Source organism: Lactuca saligna, chromosome 6 (assembly GCF_052625555.1).
Source record: "Lactuca saligna cultivar CGN05327 chromosome 6, ASM5262555v1, whole genome shotgun sequence".
In the NCBI taxonomy this organism is placed as follows: domain Eukaryota; kingdom Viridiplantae; phylum Streptophyta; class Magnoliopsida; order Asterales; family Asteraceae; genus Lactuca; species Lactuca saligna.
Window position 1 is genome coordinate 94,918,759 of NC_136422.1, and position 20,327 is coordinate 94,939,085.

The following is a 20,327-nucleotide window of genomic DNA, read 5'->3' on the forward strand; positions in this document are numbered from 1 at the left end:
TCCTAATATGGTTCCCTGTTACCTTGTTGGTTCGCTTGTCACAATCCTCCGGGTCCCCCGTCATTCCTCTTAGTTGGACAGTTTCTCTTGAAGTGTCCTGCTTCGCCACATAGGAAGCACACTGGAATTACTTTGGTATTGGGGGTTGAAGCGATGTACGGAGTCGGAGCCCTACCAAAACGGACGATATGCCCTTTCCTGTTGCAGTTTTTACAGTGCATCTCCTGGCAATCCCCATTGTGATGGAAGCCACATTGGTTACACCTTGGGAGTGATCCCTTATATGGTCTGGCCAACGTTTGCGTGGCAGACCTTGTGGCTAGTGTCGCAGGATTCGTCGTGACTGCTGTTGTAATTGTAGGGGTGGCTATGGGTTGTTGTCTTTTAGCGGGTTTCTGAGATTGGTTGCGCTCCTTTTTATTCCAAAACTTCCTCTTCTTGTACGCAGGTTTGTGGTCTGAGGCATTTTCGTTGGCAGACACCCGTTGGTGTTCCTGATTGTTACAACATCCTGCATTGTCAGTACCGCTTTCGTCTCTACTGGTGTTGTTAGCATTTAATTGTGCCATGAGCTGTCACGGCTGCCGTGACTACGGCTTGAAAAGTAGCAGAGTCTATCTGCAGGGTTGGCACCTTTCTAGTTGGTTGGTTGCCTCTTGGTGAAGACATAGCTCTGTTTCATGATGAAAAACAACTTCGTGAGTGGAAATAATTATATCAAGTGCATCCTTACGATTTATATTCACATATATAAATTCTTGCACATTACTGTACTATTCTCAGTGTTTCTACTAACGTTCCTGGGATGGAGTTATGGCAGTAGGTAGGAGTGGGTTTCATACGAGCGTTAAGCTTTACTCATCTTAGGATCATGATTTTCCACACACTTAGCTGAGGAGTTTTGATGGGATCCGGTGCATTAGTGTTGGTATGATCGCACCCTATAGGTCTACGAAGGAAGCACCTCTCAACCAAGGTGTTTAAAGGTGAGACGGAAATGAGTTTTTAGGATGACTATACGTCACGAGTTTACTAACTAAGTTTATCTTAGTTCATTTTGTAACGTATTTCGGTTGTTTTATGGTTTTCTGAAAACATTTCATAACGAGAGCCTATATATGATAAACTCATGTATTTTAGTAGTTCTGTATCCAAGTGAAACCTTGAAATTTGATCCAAGTTAGGCCTTTCTTATGACCATTTGATGTATGCCTAGTGGTATGATTAAGACTTAATAGACCCTTGAGTCTGATGGATCTGCCGTAAATCCATTTTGTTAATATGATTCTAGAAATTTTGGTTTCGGAGAAAGTTTTGGCCGAAATGTAGGTCTACACTAGATTATTGTAAGGATAGTTTTGATAGCAACTAAATCTCTTGATTAGTATAACCGCTCAAATCGCAGTGTCATGCTTACGCCTAGAATAGAGTAGCACCAATGCATACTCATGAACCTAATTTACCAGGTCTTGTGAGCGGTATGAACTCTACTCACGAGTGTCTGTCCCTTGTGATGCCTGAGGCAAGGTCGATGCATCTTGTAGCTTTGCAAACGACGCTTGATTGCAATCATCCTCTCTTTGAATGTTGTGTGTCTACCCTGTTACTCTCTTTCCTCTTCACAAGCGGCGATAAGGTCCTAGAAAGAGAGTTGGTCTCAGGAGTAGTAGTCTAATTCTGAGTCACGGGTACGTGAAATGGTAGGCTCCGTAGTAGCGCGCAGTTTTCTGAACTTGGGTTGTAGTCTTCCTATTTTAATCCGCGATGTTCGCGATCCGCTGGGTCTTCGCCGGGAGGGCTCTATTAGTCGATCCCCTGTGGTTGAGGTCATAGCACCCTCGTTGGTCTCCACATGGTGGTTGTTGTCATTGCTGTCAACATTCAACCCTCGATCACGATTGCCCAACGTGGCACAGGTTTGATGTAGTCGAAACGGTTCGCAGAACCCTTGCTATGCATGGAGGATTGATTACCTCCGGTTCCGGTTCCGCTTCTGATTCTTCTCATAACCATTCACCATTCCTCGGGTTCGGATTAGGAAAGTAAGGGTCGTCTGGTAAGTAGGATCTTGCTATGTTGTACTTGCGAGAATAGGAGTGGAAGAGATAATTACTAGGCATCTAACTCTATAATTAATTACTTATAGGGGCGATACTTATTAGTTACTTCTATAATGACATAGTGCATACTGCTAATTACATATAACAAGATACGATAGACCTTCGAATAAGTGATCCTACCCTAAGTCCACATCCAAACAAGGAAAAGGAAGTAAGGCAATGACCACAAATTTTAAGTCTATGATTTATAAGTTATATAAAACCTTAAAGTATCCACTTAGGGACTATTGACCTATTATTAAGGATCCATTTAGTTTTCATATAAGTTATGATATTACAAAATACGCCTATAGTATTTTAAACTCATGTTCTGCTCTAATGTTCTCATTGTGGTAGTGTTGGTAAGTTTTTAGACTTGTTGCCATATCACAACCATTCTTGGGCATGTTCTAATCACTCCTCGGACCAGCATAGTTGATCAGGCTATGCCACTCCCAAGACTGACCATACATCCCCGAGCTTACCGGTGCTATCCAACAATCGTTACTTTTGTTTTGTTCTAGAATGATGTTGACCTTAGTATGTATGCATGTATGTATACTTTTAACAAGAAACTATTTATTTATAAAAGTATGATTGTTTTGAAAACTTTAAATCAGAGACCTTAGTCCCAATGCATTTATAGTTTGTATATCTTATGTGGTTCGATATACTGAGTTCACTATAAACAATGCTCTGATACCAATCTGTCACACCCCCAAACCAAGGATGGCGGAAATGTCCGGGGGTGGAGGACTTCATGTAGAGTATCACAATAACAAGTATAATAGTGCTCAAAGTAAATACAACCATCATAAATATAATTGAAAAAGTTACACCAAAGTATATGTCTACATGATTCAAATCAATTACATTATGATACAAAATGAACTGTTTGACGATTTATCGTCCCATCCTCAAAACCCTGTTGATTTCTTGTTTCACTGAATTCCTGAGAATACAAGTAGTTTTGAAAAGTGTTAACACAAAGGTTGGTTAGTTCATAAGCTTTTGACAGTAAGAGTTTGAAAATCGATCTTTGTAAAGAGATGTATGTTACCAAGAAAATTCCAATACTTTCCTTATAAAAGTTATGTGGTCCTAAATACCAGGACCGAAAACGAACAAGTATTTGTCATATTTAAACATATAAAAGTGGTTTCAAATTGGCGTAAAAACTCTTTCTAATTTGAGAAAACTCCCGTAATGAATGGTGTGTAGTCTTAAATACCAAGACTGAAAATATACAGCAATATCTGTAGTTATTGATATGAAAAATGATTTTAAATCGACATAAAACCCTTTTTGATATGAAGACGTACAAGTATTTTTTTTCCATACTTAAAGTAATTTCAGTGAGCTAAATCGACATAACTCACTAAATTAAAGTTAGAACCCGTAAATCTTATGATTTGTTAATACCACATGTGAGCTATCATAACCATACTTGACTTAGACGGCCTCGTAATGCGACGTTCTTCAGGCGTCGCCATTAAATGACACTTGTCACGACAGACCTGTCGGTCTAGCTTTTGCAAGTAGCTCTGGTGTGGGTTTCTCAAACCCAATATAGATCTATACACAACTATCACGTTCTCCCTACAAGAGACTCTGGTTACAATTTATAGGACTTTTTGAATTGATTACTTTGGAAGTAACCCGAAGCGAATGACTCACAAATTTATTCATTAACAGATTTACGTGAACTAAACTGAAAAACTTTGCTAAATTAGTTTGATAAGTAAATGATACATAAACTATACCTATTATAGTTTATCCTAAACGTTTGTAATGTATAATAACTCTTTTATGAAGATGCATTAGTGTTATGAATCCATAAACTATGCTTACTATAGCTTAATATTCGTGTTCTAAATGAATGAATAATCTTATCATGAATGACTAAGTTTCAATTTATGATGATAAACTAACAAGGAAACACATTCAATATTTAGAACTTATTGTTATACACTTTGCTAAACATAATACAAAGTCTTAATAAAGTTATATGCTGTTAACTAATTTTAACCTTTTTGCGTTGTTTTAGAAAAGTCATAGAAAAATCATACGAAGTCGAAAACTAAATCCGTAAATTCTAAGAGTTCCCAACATGTATCTAGTTTACTCATAATTTTTATTACGATTTTTAATGACCTCCAACATGGGTGAAAAGGTCCATAATCATAGACTGGTCCAGATTGGTGTTCGAAATGATAGGCAGTTTTGTAAAAATCACCATAAATTGTAGAAAAATCGTATGTAGATGTGCAAGTAGTCATTTTAAAGCTAAGACCTGGATCTACTAACACCTAAAACATTTTTGAAAACAAAAATGTTTAAGTTGCCGAAAATAGTCTGTGAATGAAGTTGAACTTTTCTGATGAAGGCTGTTAGAAAAGTTTAGTTATGTTCTTGGTGTTTTAACTTGTATTTCCCCCCCCCCCCCCCCTTAAAACTTAAGAAAACATGAAAATACATGGGTATTAACTCACCTTGAGTGATTTCAGTAGATGGATGATGGAGAAAAGAAGTGCTCAACTCAAGAACACTTGGGAGATTGCTTGAAGATTCAAGATCTAACAACAATAGGATGGAGTTTGTGTAAGATATTTATGATTTGAGTAGAAGGAAGTGAAATAATCGTACGGAGGATGTTAATACTTACCAAAAGTAAAAGAAAATCTTGGAGTATAGCCTTGAATCTTGAAGTTTAGAAAGAGGAAGTGAGAGAGAAAATATATTTGATCTTTTGTGGAAGAATGAGAAAATGAGAGAAGTGTGAGGAGACAGGAGAGTTTTCTAGCCTTGGACCAATTGTATAGTTGGAAAAAGGTGGGAAAAGTACAATGAAATGACTAGGTATGGGCTGATGGGGAATAGTGACATGGAGTGGGTATGAGAGGTTGCTTGTGTCATAGATTAAAGCAAAGTCAACACTCCACCTCTTGTACTTCTCCCACTCTTCTTGGATAAGGTTTATCCCCAAAAACATGGATAATTAGTAAATATGAGGTCTTATATGTTAAAATAAAGTTTTAGGTGAAAATCTCGCGTTAAAACAATTAAAAACGGGCCTAAAACGCAAAACTAGTCGAAAACCGGGAAGAAAAGGGCTTCCAACGAGACCTCTTAGTCATGGCCGGAGGTTCGGTCTCTACTGGTGCTGGGCGAGAGGCGAAATGAAGCGAAACAGCAAGAAGAGAAGGGTGGTTCGGTCCAAAAGTGAAATGAGGCGAAGAGAGTAAGGCGCGAAATGGAGCGAAATGGACTGAAGGTTCGGTCCGAAGGAAGGGTTCGGTCCTTATGCGAGGTTCGGTCCATTAGGCGAGGTTCGGTTCTAACTAGTTCGCTTCTGATGCTTTCGCTTCTGATTGGTTCGCTTCTGATGCTTTCGGTTCCTAAGAGGGGTTTTGGGTCCTTAAGAGGGTTCGGCTCCTTAAGAGAGGTCTCGGGTCCTTAAGCATATTTTACTCGTTTTTACCCCGTTTTAAGCCGTTTTTGACCTGGGTAAGGGTCAGGTTGGTCCGAAAGACTATAAAAAGTTTAAGGAACTTTTGAGAGAGATTTGGGAGAGATTTCACATTCTTGGAGAAATTTCTCATACAAAGAGAGATTTGACATACTTGGAGAGATTCTAGATAAAGAGAGATAGAGTGAAAACGATTGAGAGAGGTTTCGTGTGTGACATTTGTGAGTGTCCGACTTCGAAATGCAAGGTTTGTAAACCCCGTTAAGCTATGTTTAAGGACCTTACACACTCCCGATGAGTATGCAACATTGTTTTGTCAGTTTGATTCGTTACTTACCACAATTTTAGGATAAAGAAATTTAGATGTACGGACTTTTCAATTTATGACTTCTCATTAGAATAGCGAGTTGTCTATGTATGTTATGTGATTATATGGTATTTGGTAAGTTGGGGGAACTCACTAATCTTCGTGCTTACGGTTTACATTTTTGGTTTCAAGTACCTCTTCAGCAAAGGGGAAGGAGATGGTGCGGTAGTTGCACATCATACACACTCTCGTTACCTTCCGCATTATGAGATAATCTGGGATTGTACTCTGACATGATATTATTTTCAGTATTTGGGTTTTCAGACATGATACATTGTTTATGAGATGATATGATTTCACATTGTTACTTAAAAACGTTTTGCAAATCCATTAATTAAAAATGAAATTTTTGGACGTGAAGTTTGGGTTGTTACAACTTTACAATGGGTTATGAGGCCCAACAGTCCAGGCCCAAACTTCTAAGGCCCTAAAGCCCAAATGAATCCACTCTGCATGCGTACGTGCGACATACTTGTCACGTACGCCCGGCGTACGCTGTCCTTAACCGCATACGGGAACTTGACCCAGTACGTGCGGCGTACCAGGGAGTACACGCAGCTTACTGGCCAGCTTGGGACTTCAACCATGACTTAATCCATTATGCCTTTATGTCCAAAATGTAGATCCATGTCCTTTGATACCTCCTAAGCCATAAAGTCACGAACTTTATGTGCTTGCATGCATGGTTGGAGTCAAATATGGTTTTGGGTCCTTTTGACAAACTTTAAAACCCACTAACACTTGCATGGTTGTGGCTTAACCATCAAGGTCTGATTTTTATGACTCTTAGTGCCTCTAAGAGTCCAAAAGGATATGTATTAAGGCCTGAGATCGTTAAGATGCAAGAAGCCTCAATAATGGAGTCCAAAAGTAACCTTAAACACCCCCTATTAGCAATCTAAGAATATAATGACCAAGTTTGGGACTTGATACCTCAAGTGGGGTAGAAATGATGCTAATCTTCTAGATCTACAAGTTCTTGGTGGATCCTTGCTCCTTCTTCAAGTTCCTTTCTCTTTTAAGTACTAAAATCACACCAAAATGCACTCAAATGGCCTCCAAATAACAAAGACACACCAAAGTGGGTTATGGTTATCGTGGTGACTGCTTAAGGGTGAAGGGAGGCTGAAGAAATAGTGATAATGTTCTTTATATAGGGAGTAAACCCTAAGTTTTAGGGTTTAAATGGTTGCACACGTACGTTGGGCGTACTCCTAGTACACTGGGCATACATGCTTGGCTCCCGTGCTTCCTTCCCACGAGTACGCTGGGCATACCTGGCAATGTACGCCCCGCATACTCTGCTTCCTTAGCCCATTAGCAAGACCCAAAGGTCAAGCCCAACCAACCACTCTACACTTCAATTATGATGAATAATAATAATAATACCTGGAAAATCGCAGATACTACACTAACACTCCTATGGTGTACATACAACCCTATAAACCTTGGATCTATGTTTTCTTTATTATACATGCAAATATTCAATATTCCAAGGTTTCATCGTAACTAGCATACTATGAAGCAACTATACTACAAGAATCTAGTAGAATGACATACCTTTTAATGGAGCTTGAAGTCTTGAACCTTTAAGAGTCGAGTGCCTCAAGTGTTGCACCTCAAATGGTTCACACAACACCAAGAACCCTTAGAATAACTAAAGAATAAGGATACTTGCACCAAATTGGTTTTGCCCTCTTGTGTATATCTACTAGTGCCATTTCATGAAACATAGACCTCTTTATATAGTGTAGTGGATTAGGGTTACATTTATGTAAACCCTAATACCCATGTCCTTTCATTTCCATAGGATCCATGGGTTAAACACTCCATGGACTATCTATGAAAGCTTAGCCCAACCTAAATGAACTTGGCCCACTACATATATAAGAGTCCATATTTAATTAGTTCCTTTTGATCACTAAATTAATTCTAAATTAATTCTTGATCAATACTAATTAAATAATATGATTTCATATTAATATATTAGAACTTATAACATATTAATATAAATCACTAGTATCATTTTTCACATTTTGTCTATCCAATTGTCCCAATGCCATGCAACCCAAATGGACTATGCCAAGTCGGGTCGAATACATACCAATAATAGTTATGGGCTTAGACATCTAATCTAATAGAAATATCTAAACCATTGCTACATCTTGGATAAGGTTGTGTACGGTTTAAAACAAGCTCCTCGAGCATGCTATGAAACCCTTATCGATTCTTTAAACAACCAAAGTTTATACAAGGCTCGGTCAACCTAACATTCTTTCGTAAGAAAGATGGAGACCATTTGATGATCGTCCAAATCTAGGTTGATGATATAATTTTCGGATCAACCAACCCTAGATTGACTGCTGAATTTCAAAAGTTCATGGAGACTAAATTTGAGATGAACTCAATGGCTCCTATTAATTTTTTCCTTGGTTAAAATATTAGACAGAGTTCGAAGGGGACTTTTATGAACTAGGAAGCCTACACCAGGTCATTACTATTGAAATTCGGAATGGTAGGAGATTTACGAGTAAAGGTATCGATGACATTCGGAACAAGGCTAACAACGTCCTTGGACAATCCTGCAGCGGATATTATGTTTTATCTTTTCAGAAAATCAAAAACTCCAAAAATATTTACTTTCTTTTTTATGTTTTATCTTTTCAGAAAACCAAAAACTCCAACAATATTTCATTTTCTTTTTCTGTTTTATTTTCAAAATTCGTTTTATCTTAGGAACTATTTGGCCACCATTATTCTTTTTCTTTTTCTATTTCCATAAAGTAAAGATTTTTGAATTCAAAGGAAGAATCTTGAATACGGACGAAGTACCAAATGATATTTTTGACGAACTTTGAATTGAGTTCATTGCTTGAAGTTATTAGAGAGCCTACTCGTTGTTGGATTGTAGGAATAATGACACGAAATGAATAAAGAATGAACAACATGAATTAATCAACATAACTTGATTAAGATTTAACAAAGAACTTGATCTCTCACGAAGAGAGATAACACAAAGGCGTAAATTACAATGAACCCTAGAATGACTTATATACTTGGGTAATCTAACTAATATATGGAAATCCCAACGTATTAGGGATTTGAAATACAATAAAAAAAATAAGATAAAGTATACAAGGATAATATCTACATCTTTAAGATACTGGATCACAATCCTTAATATACAAGAAACTTCACACTAGTGCTAATGTCGAACAAACACCATATGAGATGCTGATAGAAGATCAGCATGAAGAGGTTTTGCACATCATATTTCTAACATCCCAAAAATATCAATAAAAGTTTTCATTTCAAACCATCACATCCATACAAACATTTTATTAAAAAACCAATCTTAGTAAAAAGTATCTCCCAAACACCAAAGTAAAATAGTAATAATCAATGTGGAAAAAGTCTTCAGGGGATACAGTACGGTCAACGCGGACCCTTCCCTTTGGAACTGTAAGTGCCTGAAAAAATTTAAAACATAAACCACAAGCACAAAGATTAGTGAGTTGCCTAATATACGGTACCACATACCATACATATCAGTGGACCCATACATAGGGGTGTATTTCAACCCTATATGAACATTATGATCCAACCATAGTCTTACAATCACTTCCAGATTACAGCCCAGCCATAACCTTTCAGCCATGATCCAACCACGGTCTTCCATGTAATTCATAAAGACATACAAGTGTTGTGATCTAACCACAGTCTTTCATATAAGTGATGTTATCCAGTAACAATCTTTCATACAAGTGTTGTGATCCAACCACAGTTTTTCATGCAAGAGTTATAGAGACAATCTAGCAACCTGCATAATATAGTGAGAAGACTCATCTCACAAACGTAGTCAATAGCTAACAGCTCTTACCACCAATAAACGGGTGCTATACACCTCCTAATAAACTACACAAGGTAAACCATTAGTCCACCTTCTAAAACTAGCTAATTGACCAAATGTAACATCCCAAAACGATGACAAATTTTTTCATTTTTAAATTCATTAATTCCAAGCATCATATGTCTCAAAAACAACCATAATACAAATTATCCAAAACATCAGAGTAACAGTAATCATAAGTGCGAAAAAGTAGGGGGATGTTGTGCCATCACGCTGAGCCCTTCCATTTTGTACTAGAAGTACCTAAAACCATAAACATAAACTGTAAGCACAAAGTTTGGTAAGCTTCCCCAAAATACCACATACGTCATATACATGAACAAATATAACAACATGTGATTGTTCCGGGTCCGTATCAACCCCGAGTCCTTAATGACTCCACATAATAGCACGTGGCTGTGTTGGGTCCATATCAACCCGTCCATAATGACTATGAGCCCAGATTGACTCCATTCATATAACATACAATCATATCAGTAATAGTCACATAAACACATACATCCTACCTATACAAATCAGTAGGTCGATATTGATGCTTTCGACCTACCAACATGGTGGGGAGACTCACCTCACAGAAAATGTTCAACTGCTACTGCTCTCACTAATATGACACCATTGCTATGCACCACAAAAGTCCAAAAGAGTGGCAAGATAAAGGATGAGGGCTATCTTGCAGAATCTTAGCTATGCACCGCTGCTACTGCTCTCACCTATTATCATCACCCTGATTTGGGTTCTATGGTCTAACAAAAATAATGAATTATTCAAGATGTACATCATGAGGAAGAGTTATATTTTTAAAAGTATTGTAATTTATTTTTTTAATTGATGTATTAGTAGAAGTAACAAAAGTATTATAACTTGGACCTAATGGTTGGAAAACCCACTACTTTATGACTTTGTAATTTTTTTTTAGCTATTTGCTAGTTCTTTAATATAGTGTGACTCATTAAAAAAAAGACACTTAATTTTCTAAAGTAAAGGAAAAACATTAGAACTAGAAAAGTTATAGCTTTATATTTATCATTTAGAAAAAACATACAAAATAGGTATCCTCATTACGTGATTATTTGATAAAGTAAAACAATTTAACATCTTTTTTTCTTAACAATGTTTAGTGGTGAACATTTATAGTTTGAATTTATTTTGTAGTTGTTAATTAATTTTTTTCTTTAATGAATTTTATGCCGGTTTGTTATTAAGATCAAAATGTGTTGATGATTGATGGAAGCAAAGTAAAATGAAAGAGAAAAATAATGTACGAGGCTTTCTAAGAGATGTGCGAATGACCCAACTTAACCTTAAAGCACTAAATAAAATACGAGTTGTTGGTTATGTATACAAGATTTTTAAATATCTAGACATTCTAAACAACCAAGGAAAAAAAATGTTTTCATTAAAGTTTCGACTATATGTCAATGTTAATTATGTTTTAACACATTCGTCAAATTATATATTTAAAATGTCATATTTATCATTCCACCTCACACAATTAATAAATAATATTTCATAAATGTTTAACATCTATTTATCCGATGATTTGATAGTTTAATAAATTTATAACTAAGTCGCCTATATTGCATTTTGTCATAAAAAGTACATTGCTATTTAATGCAATATTGTAAAACTCGTCGAGTTGGCCGATTACTCATCAGAGTACTCGCTATTCGGTCCCTGCCGATGCGAGTTACAAAATCCCGAGTACTCTCCGATCGGGCCCTTACTGAACTGAGAAGTGTTGTAAAACTTGATCAACTCGGTGATTAATAGGTATAGTATACTTAATGATTTATTATTTAACACACACATGTTATTATTACTATATATATATCTTAAATTTTCAGTATAATTCACGAAGTGAGATCATTATGTGTTTTTTAGATTTTGTATATTCACATGTATTTAATTTTGTTATATATTTCAATTAACCTATGATTTTAACTTATGATTTTAACACATATAATTTCCTTAAAAATATTTCTACATGAATTACCAAATCCGAGTATTCCCGAGTACTCGCTACTCGGTAGTCGGCCGAACAAGTACCGAGTAACGAGTTCTACAACCTTGATTTAATGCGAAAAAGAATCTCACCTGTTTTTTTTTTTTTTTTTTTCAATCAAGTTATAAAAAATTGACAAAAAAAAAAAAAATACATTAGTTTGACGTTTTAGTACACTCATACCCGACATAGAAGAATACAAAAGTAGTTTCCACTATTAATCATGTAAATATAATTATATATCTAATATAGAAAAGTGTAGTAAGACTACCTAAGTTTTTTTTGAAAGAGCCAGTAAGACTACCTAAGTTGAGGGTTTGGTGGATGCTATGGCAGGTTATAATCTGTTTAATACATCCAGATACATAGGTTTCGAAGGTGGATCCTTTGGGGTTATTTTTTGTTGGATCCATGAGATGCATGATAGCGAGCAAATCGGAGGTGGACAACATCATGCATGACTTTTATTGGGTGCCTATTAAAATTAATTGATTTGCTTGGAGACTGTTTTGTTACAAAATTCTAGTGTCTTGTAACCTTGCTGAAAGAGGCATTGTGCTTGGTTCCTCGATTTGTTCATTATGTGGTCTGGAGGTGGAATCGATTGGGCATGTTATTATTATTATTATTATTATTATTATTATTATTATTATTATTTTCAATTGCTCTTTTTCGATTCAGATATGAAGTTGTTTGGAAAGCGCAAAATGTTTGGAAAGCTCTTTTTCCATTCCAAATTGGTTTTAGTCTACTCTGTGATGTGGGTCGTTTGGAAAGTGCAAAATGCTTTAGTTTTTAACAATAGGATATGTTCTCCCTTAGATCGGAGGATCGGAGGACGTGGGTGAGAAACTCTCCTTATTTTTTGTGGGCTACAACACCATTTTTTTCATTTTCCTTTTCTTTACCTAAACCCAATGAATGGGTGAGAAACTTCCATCGTTATTTTTTTATTTTTTTTAAAAAAATATATATATTTCCTACAAATATTATAGTCATCTTATAGGGAATTAAAAACCACAAGTTTTGATATATATTTTTATAAGTTTTAGTAGATATATAATTTAATAAGTATTAAAAAAGATTTAAAAAAATTGGCCAATAGGAATGGGAGAGAGAATGAGGGAATGGACTCCCTCACCTCTTTCTCTCACCACCTTTCCATAAGTCAAGGTGCCGTGTTCAATCGAGAGAAAAAGCTCCCCTCACTCTTTCCCTCGCCCATACCGTCTGGTCTTAAAGGTGATAATATCCAATTAGTTGTGTTGGATCAAAAAAAGATCTTTGTTTATGTTTATTTGATTGTTTAACTGATGTATTTCTACGTTTCATGCTTGTAATTTATAATCTTGTGCTCTTGCTAATTGTTTTTAATGCATCCGCCGTTAAAGAAAATATAGGGTTTTTATTAAAAGTTAATGTAGGGTTGTTATTAATAGTTTAAAGAAACGAGGGTCTATTTGTTCGTGGCAATAGATAGAGGAGTTGTTTTGTAGAAATTAAACCGAAGTGTCACTTGAGACAGATCAGTTGGGAGTACTAGTACTTGTACCTATTATTATTATTATTATTATTATTATTATTATTATTATTATTATTATTGTTATTTGAAATAAACGAAAAATAAATAATCGCCTACATACACCTTTTTACCGATAAATCTTGACGGAAAATCTCCCAATTGGGAACCCTAACTTGATCTATTCCAAAGCAAGTTATCATCGATTCATCATCGTCTGGTACGAATTTATCTCTTTCGAGAACTTCTACCTTCAATTCAATAGCGTGTGTTTATTTGTCAGTTGATATTTGTACAGTTTCTTGGAATTTTGTCTCTCCAGAGAAGAATTTAATTGATGAATTAGTTTGATTCCTTTTGTATTTAATTTTGCGATTATGTTGAAAAGCAGCGATATAACTGTGTTGGATTGTCAATAGTGGGAGAGAAAGAGAGGGTTGTGGCTTATTACGAACAGATTGGAGTGGCACCAAGATTCCGAGTTTTAATTTTATTTGAGTTTTTAGTTACTAATCTTGATTTGAACCTCGTATCTACACAATATTTCGATTATTAGTTTAGATGAAGATGAAAGAACCAGGAACTGATTACAAAAAGACTTAAGAGGCCAGATTAATAGTAGATTATCTAACCATAACATATTCTTGAAATAGTAACTGCAGAGAGCAATGAATCATGTTTGTGATCATTTAAAGTACAACATATAAGATTCGAGATATAAGTTCTACATGGATGAGCAGTGAATCAGGAAAGAGCAACGGACTCTCATTTATATGTGCATTATATATCATCATACTTTAAGTTTTTATTACAGGATTGTACTTAGAAAAATCTACCCAATTATAGCAGTGAAAGTTGCTTTGTATATGGATGACATTATTGTAAATGTAATTGTGTAGATTTTTCAAAGTACCATATGCTGTAATATGCTTATTATTAACAAATCAATGCAAGTAAGCTTTTGTTCCATACATGTTGATTACACAAAGTATATGACTATTGTTATCATGCAGCTCTTATTAGTGAATTTCTTCGAATTCCAATGTTTATTTTTGGCCATTTTCAGTGAAAACCCTCATGAGCTGAGACAAATAAAGGATGGCAGACTTACCAGGTTATCTGTTAACCTGTCTGTACTCTGGAAAACTTGCACTTTTGGCAATTTTGGTATCTGGAGGGATCGTATTGCAAATACTAGTAAGCTTCAAACATTGAAATTTTATTAATTGAAGAAATTGTTATTGTTTAATCATTATCTCTCATGAATCATGATGACACTCACAGGCATGTGTTTTGTACAATAATTGGTGGCCAATGCTCACAGGTATCTTTACTCCTCCCTTGATCCCTTCCCTGCTAACACCACATTTTCATAGTTTTAGAAATTGTTGTTTTGTCCTCCATTAGCATCATTACAATAACTTGATAGGAAACATATAATTTTGGATTTATGAAGTTATGAAGAAACATTTATTACCAAACAATAGTTTATACCAAAGTAACGTTAACTTAATGTTTTTTTTTTCTTAATTGCAGCAATTATGTATGTGATTCTCCCTGTGCCATTGATATTATTTGCTGGAGCAGATACTTCTGTTCTGTTTGCCGAATCTGAAAACAGGTGTGAATAATACCAATTTAATTTAATCTCCCACTTGTTACTGATATAATAGTATGGGACAAGGGATCTGTTCAAAAGACGTGAATACCCTCCTCATCCTCAACCTTTTACCTTTGTTGGGCCATAAAGATGATATATATATATATATATATATATATATATATATATATATATATATATATATATATATATATATATGTTTGTGTGTGTGTGTGATTGATTTATAAATAACAGTTGGGTGGATGCGACCAAGTTCTTGACAGGAGCTTCAGCAGTAGGAAGCATTGCGATTCCTATAATCTTAAAGCATGCAGATGTAATTACATGGGGGGCCTTTGCAATGGAGATTTCGTCTCTTTTTGTGTTTGGTACTGCCATATTCTGTTTCATTGGCCTCCATAACAGTGATGATGGAGGAGGGTATCATTCCATTTGATCCAACCCCCATCCCCATCATCATCATCATCATCATCATCCTATGTATTTGAGCCTCATTTTATTGTTTGTGTAAATGTATTTTATTCTATTGTGTTCTTTCTAGAGAACAATGTGCAAGTTTTGTTGCATTGGTTACAAGTCACTGTGATTTGGGGTTGTTTAGAAAGAGCTTACGCTTATAACTTCTTGTTTGTGTAAATTGGTTTTTACATATTTGGGAATTTGGAACTTGGTTTCTACGGGTGTTTTTAGGAATCAGATACTTTGGGGGTTGTTTTCCATATCATGTGGAGATGTTTTATTTATTTATTTATTTAGGCAATGAAATGGCTTTTAAAATGAAATATGGAACACGTTTGTTATATGTTGAACCGGTTGAAACATGTTTATCATATGATTTGTATTAACAATGTCATATAGTTCAAATAGAAATAAATATGATTTGTATTAACAATGTTATATAGTTAAAATAGAAATAAATATAAATTGTTAAAAATAACTAAGTCGGTATTGTTATCTATTAAATAATAATTTCATATTAAATTAAAAAGTTTATCTTTAAATATTATCATTAGGTTGAACATATGATAAGAAAGACATCTTTTTAAAAGTTTGAAACCTAAAACTGTATTATTTATGTGGTTGTAAAACTTGGTCACCTTAACCAAATACTTAGCAAGTTATTTTACCTCGGCCTCCAACTTAGGCGAGTTTGACCAACTTGGCAAAAAGGCTCATATATTAATCAAATTTGGTCCAACTCGATTAAACTCGGATCGGTTCAAACCTATTAGCATAAGGGTTTTCTCTTTTTATTTTTTTTCGTTGAAAACCCGGGTTATTTTCCTGATCAAAAACCTTTTTGAAAATCTAAAACTTAACTGGCCAACAAAGTCAATCTTATTAAAATATACCCTGAAAATTCTATAAAGTTCTCATGCTTGGTCCTTTTTGAACATTTCACAATCTTTCTTAGTTATAAAAACGAAGACATTTGCTTGTTTACTCTCACCTTCAATGTGAGATAAAGATATTTTAATCAAACGCATTTCTTTATTTGTCAATAATTCCATTTTATCATATAACATATTAGGTAAAAAAGAGTTATCAAAAAATTTGTTGTTCTCTAATTTTATTTTCCAATAATCTTATAAATTGTTATCCAAAAAAAGTAAGTTTTATTAAATAACTTTTTGTTAAATCTCAAAAAAATAAATCTATTAAAACTGTGTGTGTGCGCGCGCAAACGTAAAAATATTATATTTATGCTATTATTCTGTAATGAATGTTATATATGTGTATTGTTGAAATAATTCTAATATGAATATTAACGTTTAATTATTCATATATTCATTAGAATGGTATTATTCTATTATAAATTTATGTATGTTTATTTTATAATAAATTTAATTTTAGTTTTAACATGTGATTATTTATTTATTTATTACTGAATAATGACATAAAATTGTGGATAAAAAATTCATTACAGTTAGTGTTTTTTACATTCTCTTGTTTTTATTTGAACTATCCACTATATACACACACACATACGATTCAAAATTTCATTATAAAATGAATTCCTTTAGAAAATATAGATAGACATAGACTATACATTTTGTGCTTATGAATCAAATAGAATTTCCGAACAATTATAATTTTATGTTTAGGTTGATGTTATGTTTGTATTTACTTAATATTATTTAACTAATTCTAATATTATTAAAAAGAACTTAAAAAAACATGAAATTTTCATATTCACAAATGAATATGGTAAAAGGAAAAATATTTCCTTTATAATATAGTCTGATATGATATGTTGATATGATTAACTTAAAATTTTCTCAACACTCATAGGAGTTTACATGGTGCTTTTGGAAGCTTTTAGATTTTTTTTTTTTTTTTTTTTTTGATTCAACAATACAAGTTTTAACTTTTAATTTAAACAAAAATCTAATAATCCAAAATGTATTTCAAGTAGAGTTTACCAAAAAAAAAAAACTCTTACATAGAGTTTAATTAATGGACGGTTTATTATAAGAAATCAATCGTAAACATTATTCATGTGAGATGTCTTAGGATGTCTGTCAGACCAGAATAAGAGAAGGCATAATGTTTCTTAAATATTAAAATTAAATGTCTTAGAAGCCAATTAACCAAAAGTTTATTGATGAGCCACAAAGAACACTAAGCAGACAATTTTACATATATATTTTGTTGCAAAAACCAGGTTATCTACAAAAGTATCAGTCAAATGATGTCGTTTGGGTTGCCTCTGGTGGTGTGCCGGTGTCTGATCTAGGTTCCTGGACAATAACAATGTACTTTTTAGTTTTTTTTTCTTATTAAGGCATTGTACTCTAAAAAAGCTATCCCATTATAGCATTTTGTGTGTGTGTGTGTGTGTGTGTATAAGATTAAGATATTATGCTTTGAAAAACCTACCCAAATATATCAGTGAAAATTGCGTTATATTCAAATGGCGTTGCTATAATTAATTGGGTTGATTTTTCAAAGTATAATGTTGGTGATAAAAAGAAATAGAAGTAAGATGCTATAATAAATAAATCATTTAATCCTGTAATATTCTTTCAGCATTTACCTCTCTCAAGAGTGGAGCATCAGTCAAAGTCAAAGGCTTGAGCTGGCTGTTCTCTATGTTGCTTAGCAACCGTGTTACAGTTTCAAGATGAGGGACACTGTCAACAAAATTAACAATAATAAGTTAGGCACAACAAACCTAAATAATAGCATTTTATGTAGGGTTAATGCAAGAAATAGCAATATAATTTATTTTATTTGTGTATTATATAGCATCTTATTTTATATTACAACATTGTACATTAAAAAAAGGCATCTTATTAATGTACTGTACTTTGAAAAAGAGCATATACAGATTGTAACAAGATGCAATAAATACTTTTATGTAGTTTCCTTCCATTTTCCAAAGTTTGCTGTGATAACATATACTGATGTGAAAAATCTTGATTGACTTTTTTCATAGGAGACCACATCCATTTGTCAAGTTTTCTAGAAAGTTAGTCGAGTTATTTCTTCTATTAAAATAATTTTTTTTTTCATTCTATTCTCGAAGAATTCATAACACTTGGCAAGTAACTGGCTATCCTCCTAACAAAAATGTCATCTCTTCAAAATGGGTTGACAAATTAAATTCAAATTTGTTGGTATAGTTGAAGGAGAGAAAATTTCCTCTTTGTTTTCTCTCCATCTTTCAATTCTGATAAAGATCAAATAGTATAACAAGCTTAGCATGTTATGGATATGAATGGTATAAACGGTTAATATAAGAACCTCTGTAACCCATGATCCATATGTGCATCTAAGGATGAAATCACCAAAGGCATCTGCTCCAACACCTTTATATGTAAAAACAAAAGACATAAGAAAACCAGCATTTACAAATAGCATATTTGTATCGAAATTGACCATTATTGGAAAAACCTGTTGAGTGTTCTTTATTGTAGACGCTTTAGCCAAGAGATTTTTAGGAAGCTTTACAAGTTTATCCTGCTAATAAGAAGATAAAATTTTAAACAAAACTAAAAGGGTCAAACTCAATCTCTAACAAATCACTTTAAATTTCCATGAAAACTTATTCGAATTACATTTGGAAGAGGAATTTATAAGTGAGCTCTCTCTTGGAATCAGGATGTTATGGTGCAAATCTATATTCTATATGTTGTGTTGTGATAGATCATAGATATTGTTTTGACACAAATGAATGCATAAATTAGGACAAGAATGAGTATTTTTCCTCTTCTTCAGTTATCAAATATTATGTTAATTGATAACTAAAATTTCATCTTATTAAACTATAAAACATTTTATGTTGTTTTTTTATGGGAATTCCGTAAAATGCTTAATCAATTACACGTTCGGCTAATCAATAATCATAATTGCATAACTTAAGACTGAGAAAAGGAACTACCATACCAATTAGATCACATAATCGACTATTAAAAATTGGGTGAATATTTGAAATAGCCATACAGTGCCTTAATTAGGGTGATAATCTAGCTCTTTTAAAATTACATGTAATTCACAATCAATCAATGCTTTATTAGCTAGTGTGAATAGCGAATTCTCACACTTAACTTTTTCCCCAAACTAATCGTGATAGATTATATGATGATAAGAATTTGTATACGGAAGTGTACATCTACATATTATAAAGAGCGAGAGAGACATGGATATGCCTGAGATGGAGACGATTGAAGCATGATGTGAAGGAGATTTGAGGTAGAGAGAACCGCTTGCGAGATTTGATCTGTGACCATCGTTTTTGCTGAGCTATCTCGTGAAACACTGCTCGGCCCACGCGATGTTCTTCCTCTTGCGGAGATAGGTACGCCTCCTGTGGCCGGAGGAGTTGGAGAAGGGAATGAAGATGACATGAGTGTTACTTTTTGCCCCTGCGCCTGGAAGAGTAAATAAGCAGAAGAGGTGCTTGTGTTACGGGCTCCGATCCTTCGTCGTTATTTCTAAATTCTGGGTAACTGACCCCGGGATGGGAATTTAAATAGGATAAAATTGCAAAAATGGTTAGTGTGGTATGCAATTTTTTTCCTGGATTGAATCATTGAATCAAATATTAGAGGATGTTTTTGATAGAGAAAAAAAAGGTTGTTTATTGTTTATTGGTTAATTTCATCGCAATAAGCAAATTTAAGTGTTTGGATAGGAGTCTTTAAAAATCAGCTTATTGCGATAGGAATAAGCAAAATAAGCTGATTTAAGGGGGAGAATGTTTATTACTTATTCCTTATTGTTTATTGGTCATTTTACTCATATAAGCTATTTTATTTTGCGAAACACTTAATTGCTTATTACTTATTGTTTATTCCCACCGCAATAAGCTAATCCAAACATATTTTAAAAAAATGT

General features: G+C 34.0%; 2 protein-coding genes across 3 annotated transcripts; one reads left to right on the forward strand and one right to left on the reverse strand.

The window, feature by feature from the left end:
* The first annotated feature begins 13,434 nt into the window (after positions 1-13,434).
* Positions 13,435-15,662, forward strand: LOC145002091 (Vacuolar protein sorting 55 (VPS55) family protein). Its single transcript, XM_078961392.1, has 5 exons — positions 13,435-13,586; positions 14,433-14,563; positions 14,651-14,690; positions 14,903-14,987; positions 15,222-15,662. The coding sequence occupies exons 2-5, from the start codon at positions 14,465-14,467 to the stop codon at positions 15,421-15,423; spliced, it is 426 nt and encodes a 141-aa protein (XP_078817518.1). The 5' UTR covers positions 13,435-13,586; positions 14,433-14,464; the 3' UTR covers positions 15,424-15,662.
* Positions 15,663-17,520: 1,858 nt separating this feature from the next.
* Positions 17,521-19,952, reverse strand: TOM2B (tobamovirus multiplication 2B). Of its 2 annotated transcripts, none has more exons than XM_078962373.1 (5): positions 19,640-19,952; positions 18,885-18,953; positions 18,735-18,799; positions 18,025-18,121; positions 17,521-17,728 (listed from the first exon to the last, which is right to left on the reverse strand). In XM_078962373.1, exons 1-5 carry the CDS (start codon positions 19,835-19,837, stop codon positions 17,669-17,671), a joined length of 489 nt encoding a protein of 162 aa, XP_078818499.1. In that variant the 5' UTR covers positions 19,838-19,952; the 3' UTR covers positions 17,521-17,668. The 2 variants fall into 2 exon arrangements, with proteins under 2 accessions (XP_078818499.1, XP_078818500.1); XM_078962374.1 differs by having other exon boundaries at positions 18,885-18,950; positions 19,640-19,948.
* Positions 19,953-20,327: the final 375 nt, after the last annotated feature.

Bases quoted from the DNA above. Each gene is read 5' to 3' on its own strand.
- TOM2B (XM_078962373.1), bottom strand. From the start codon at position 19,837: ATGTCATCTTCATTCCCTTCTCCAACTCCTCCGGCCACAGGAGGCGTA. The intron at 18,800-18,884 runs GTTTTTCCAATA...TTACATATAAAG, and splicing joins CAATAAAGAACACTCAACAG to GTGTTGGAGCAGATGCCTTT. The intron at 18,122-18,734 runs GTTCTTATATTA...TTTTGTTGACAG, and splicing joins ATGGATCATGGGTTACAGAG to TGTCCCTCATCTTGAAACTG.
- LOC145002091 (XM_078961392.1), top strand. From the start codon at position 14,465: ATGGCAGACTTACCAGGTTATCTGTTAACCTGTCTGTACTCTGGAAAA. The intron at 14,564-14,650 runs GTAAGCTTCAAA...TGACACTCACAG, and splicing joins GGATCGTATTGCAAATACTA to GCATGTGTTTTGTACAATAA. The intron at 14,988-15,221 runs GTGTGAATAATA...TATAAATAACAG, and splicing joins TTTGCCGAATCTGAAAACAG to TTGGGTGGATGCGACCAAGT.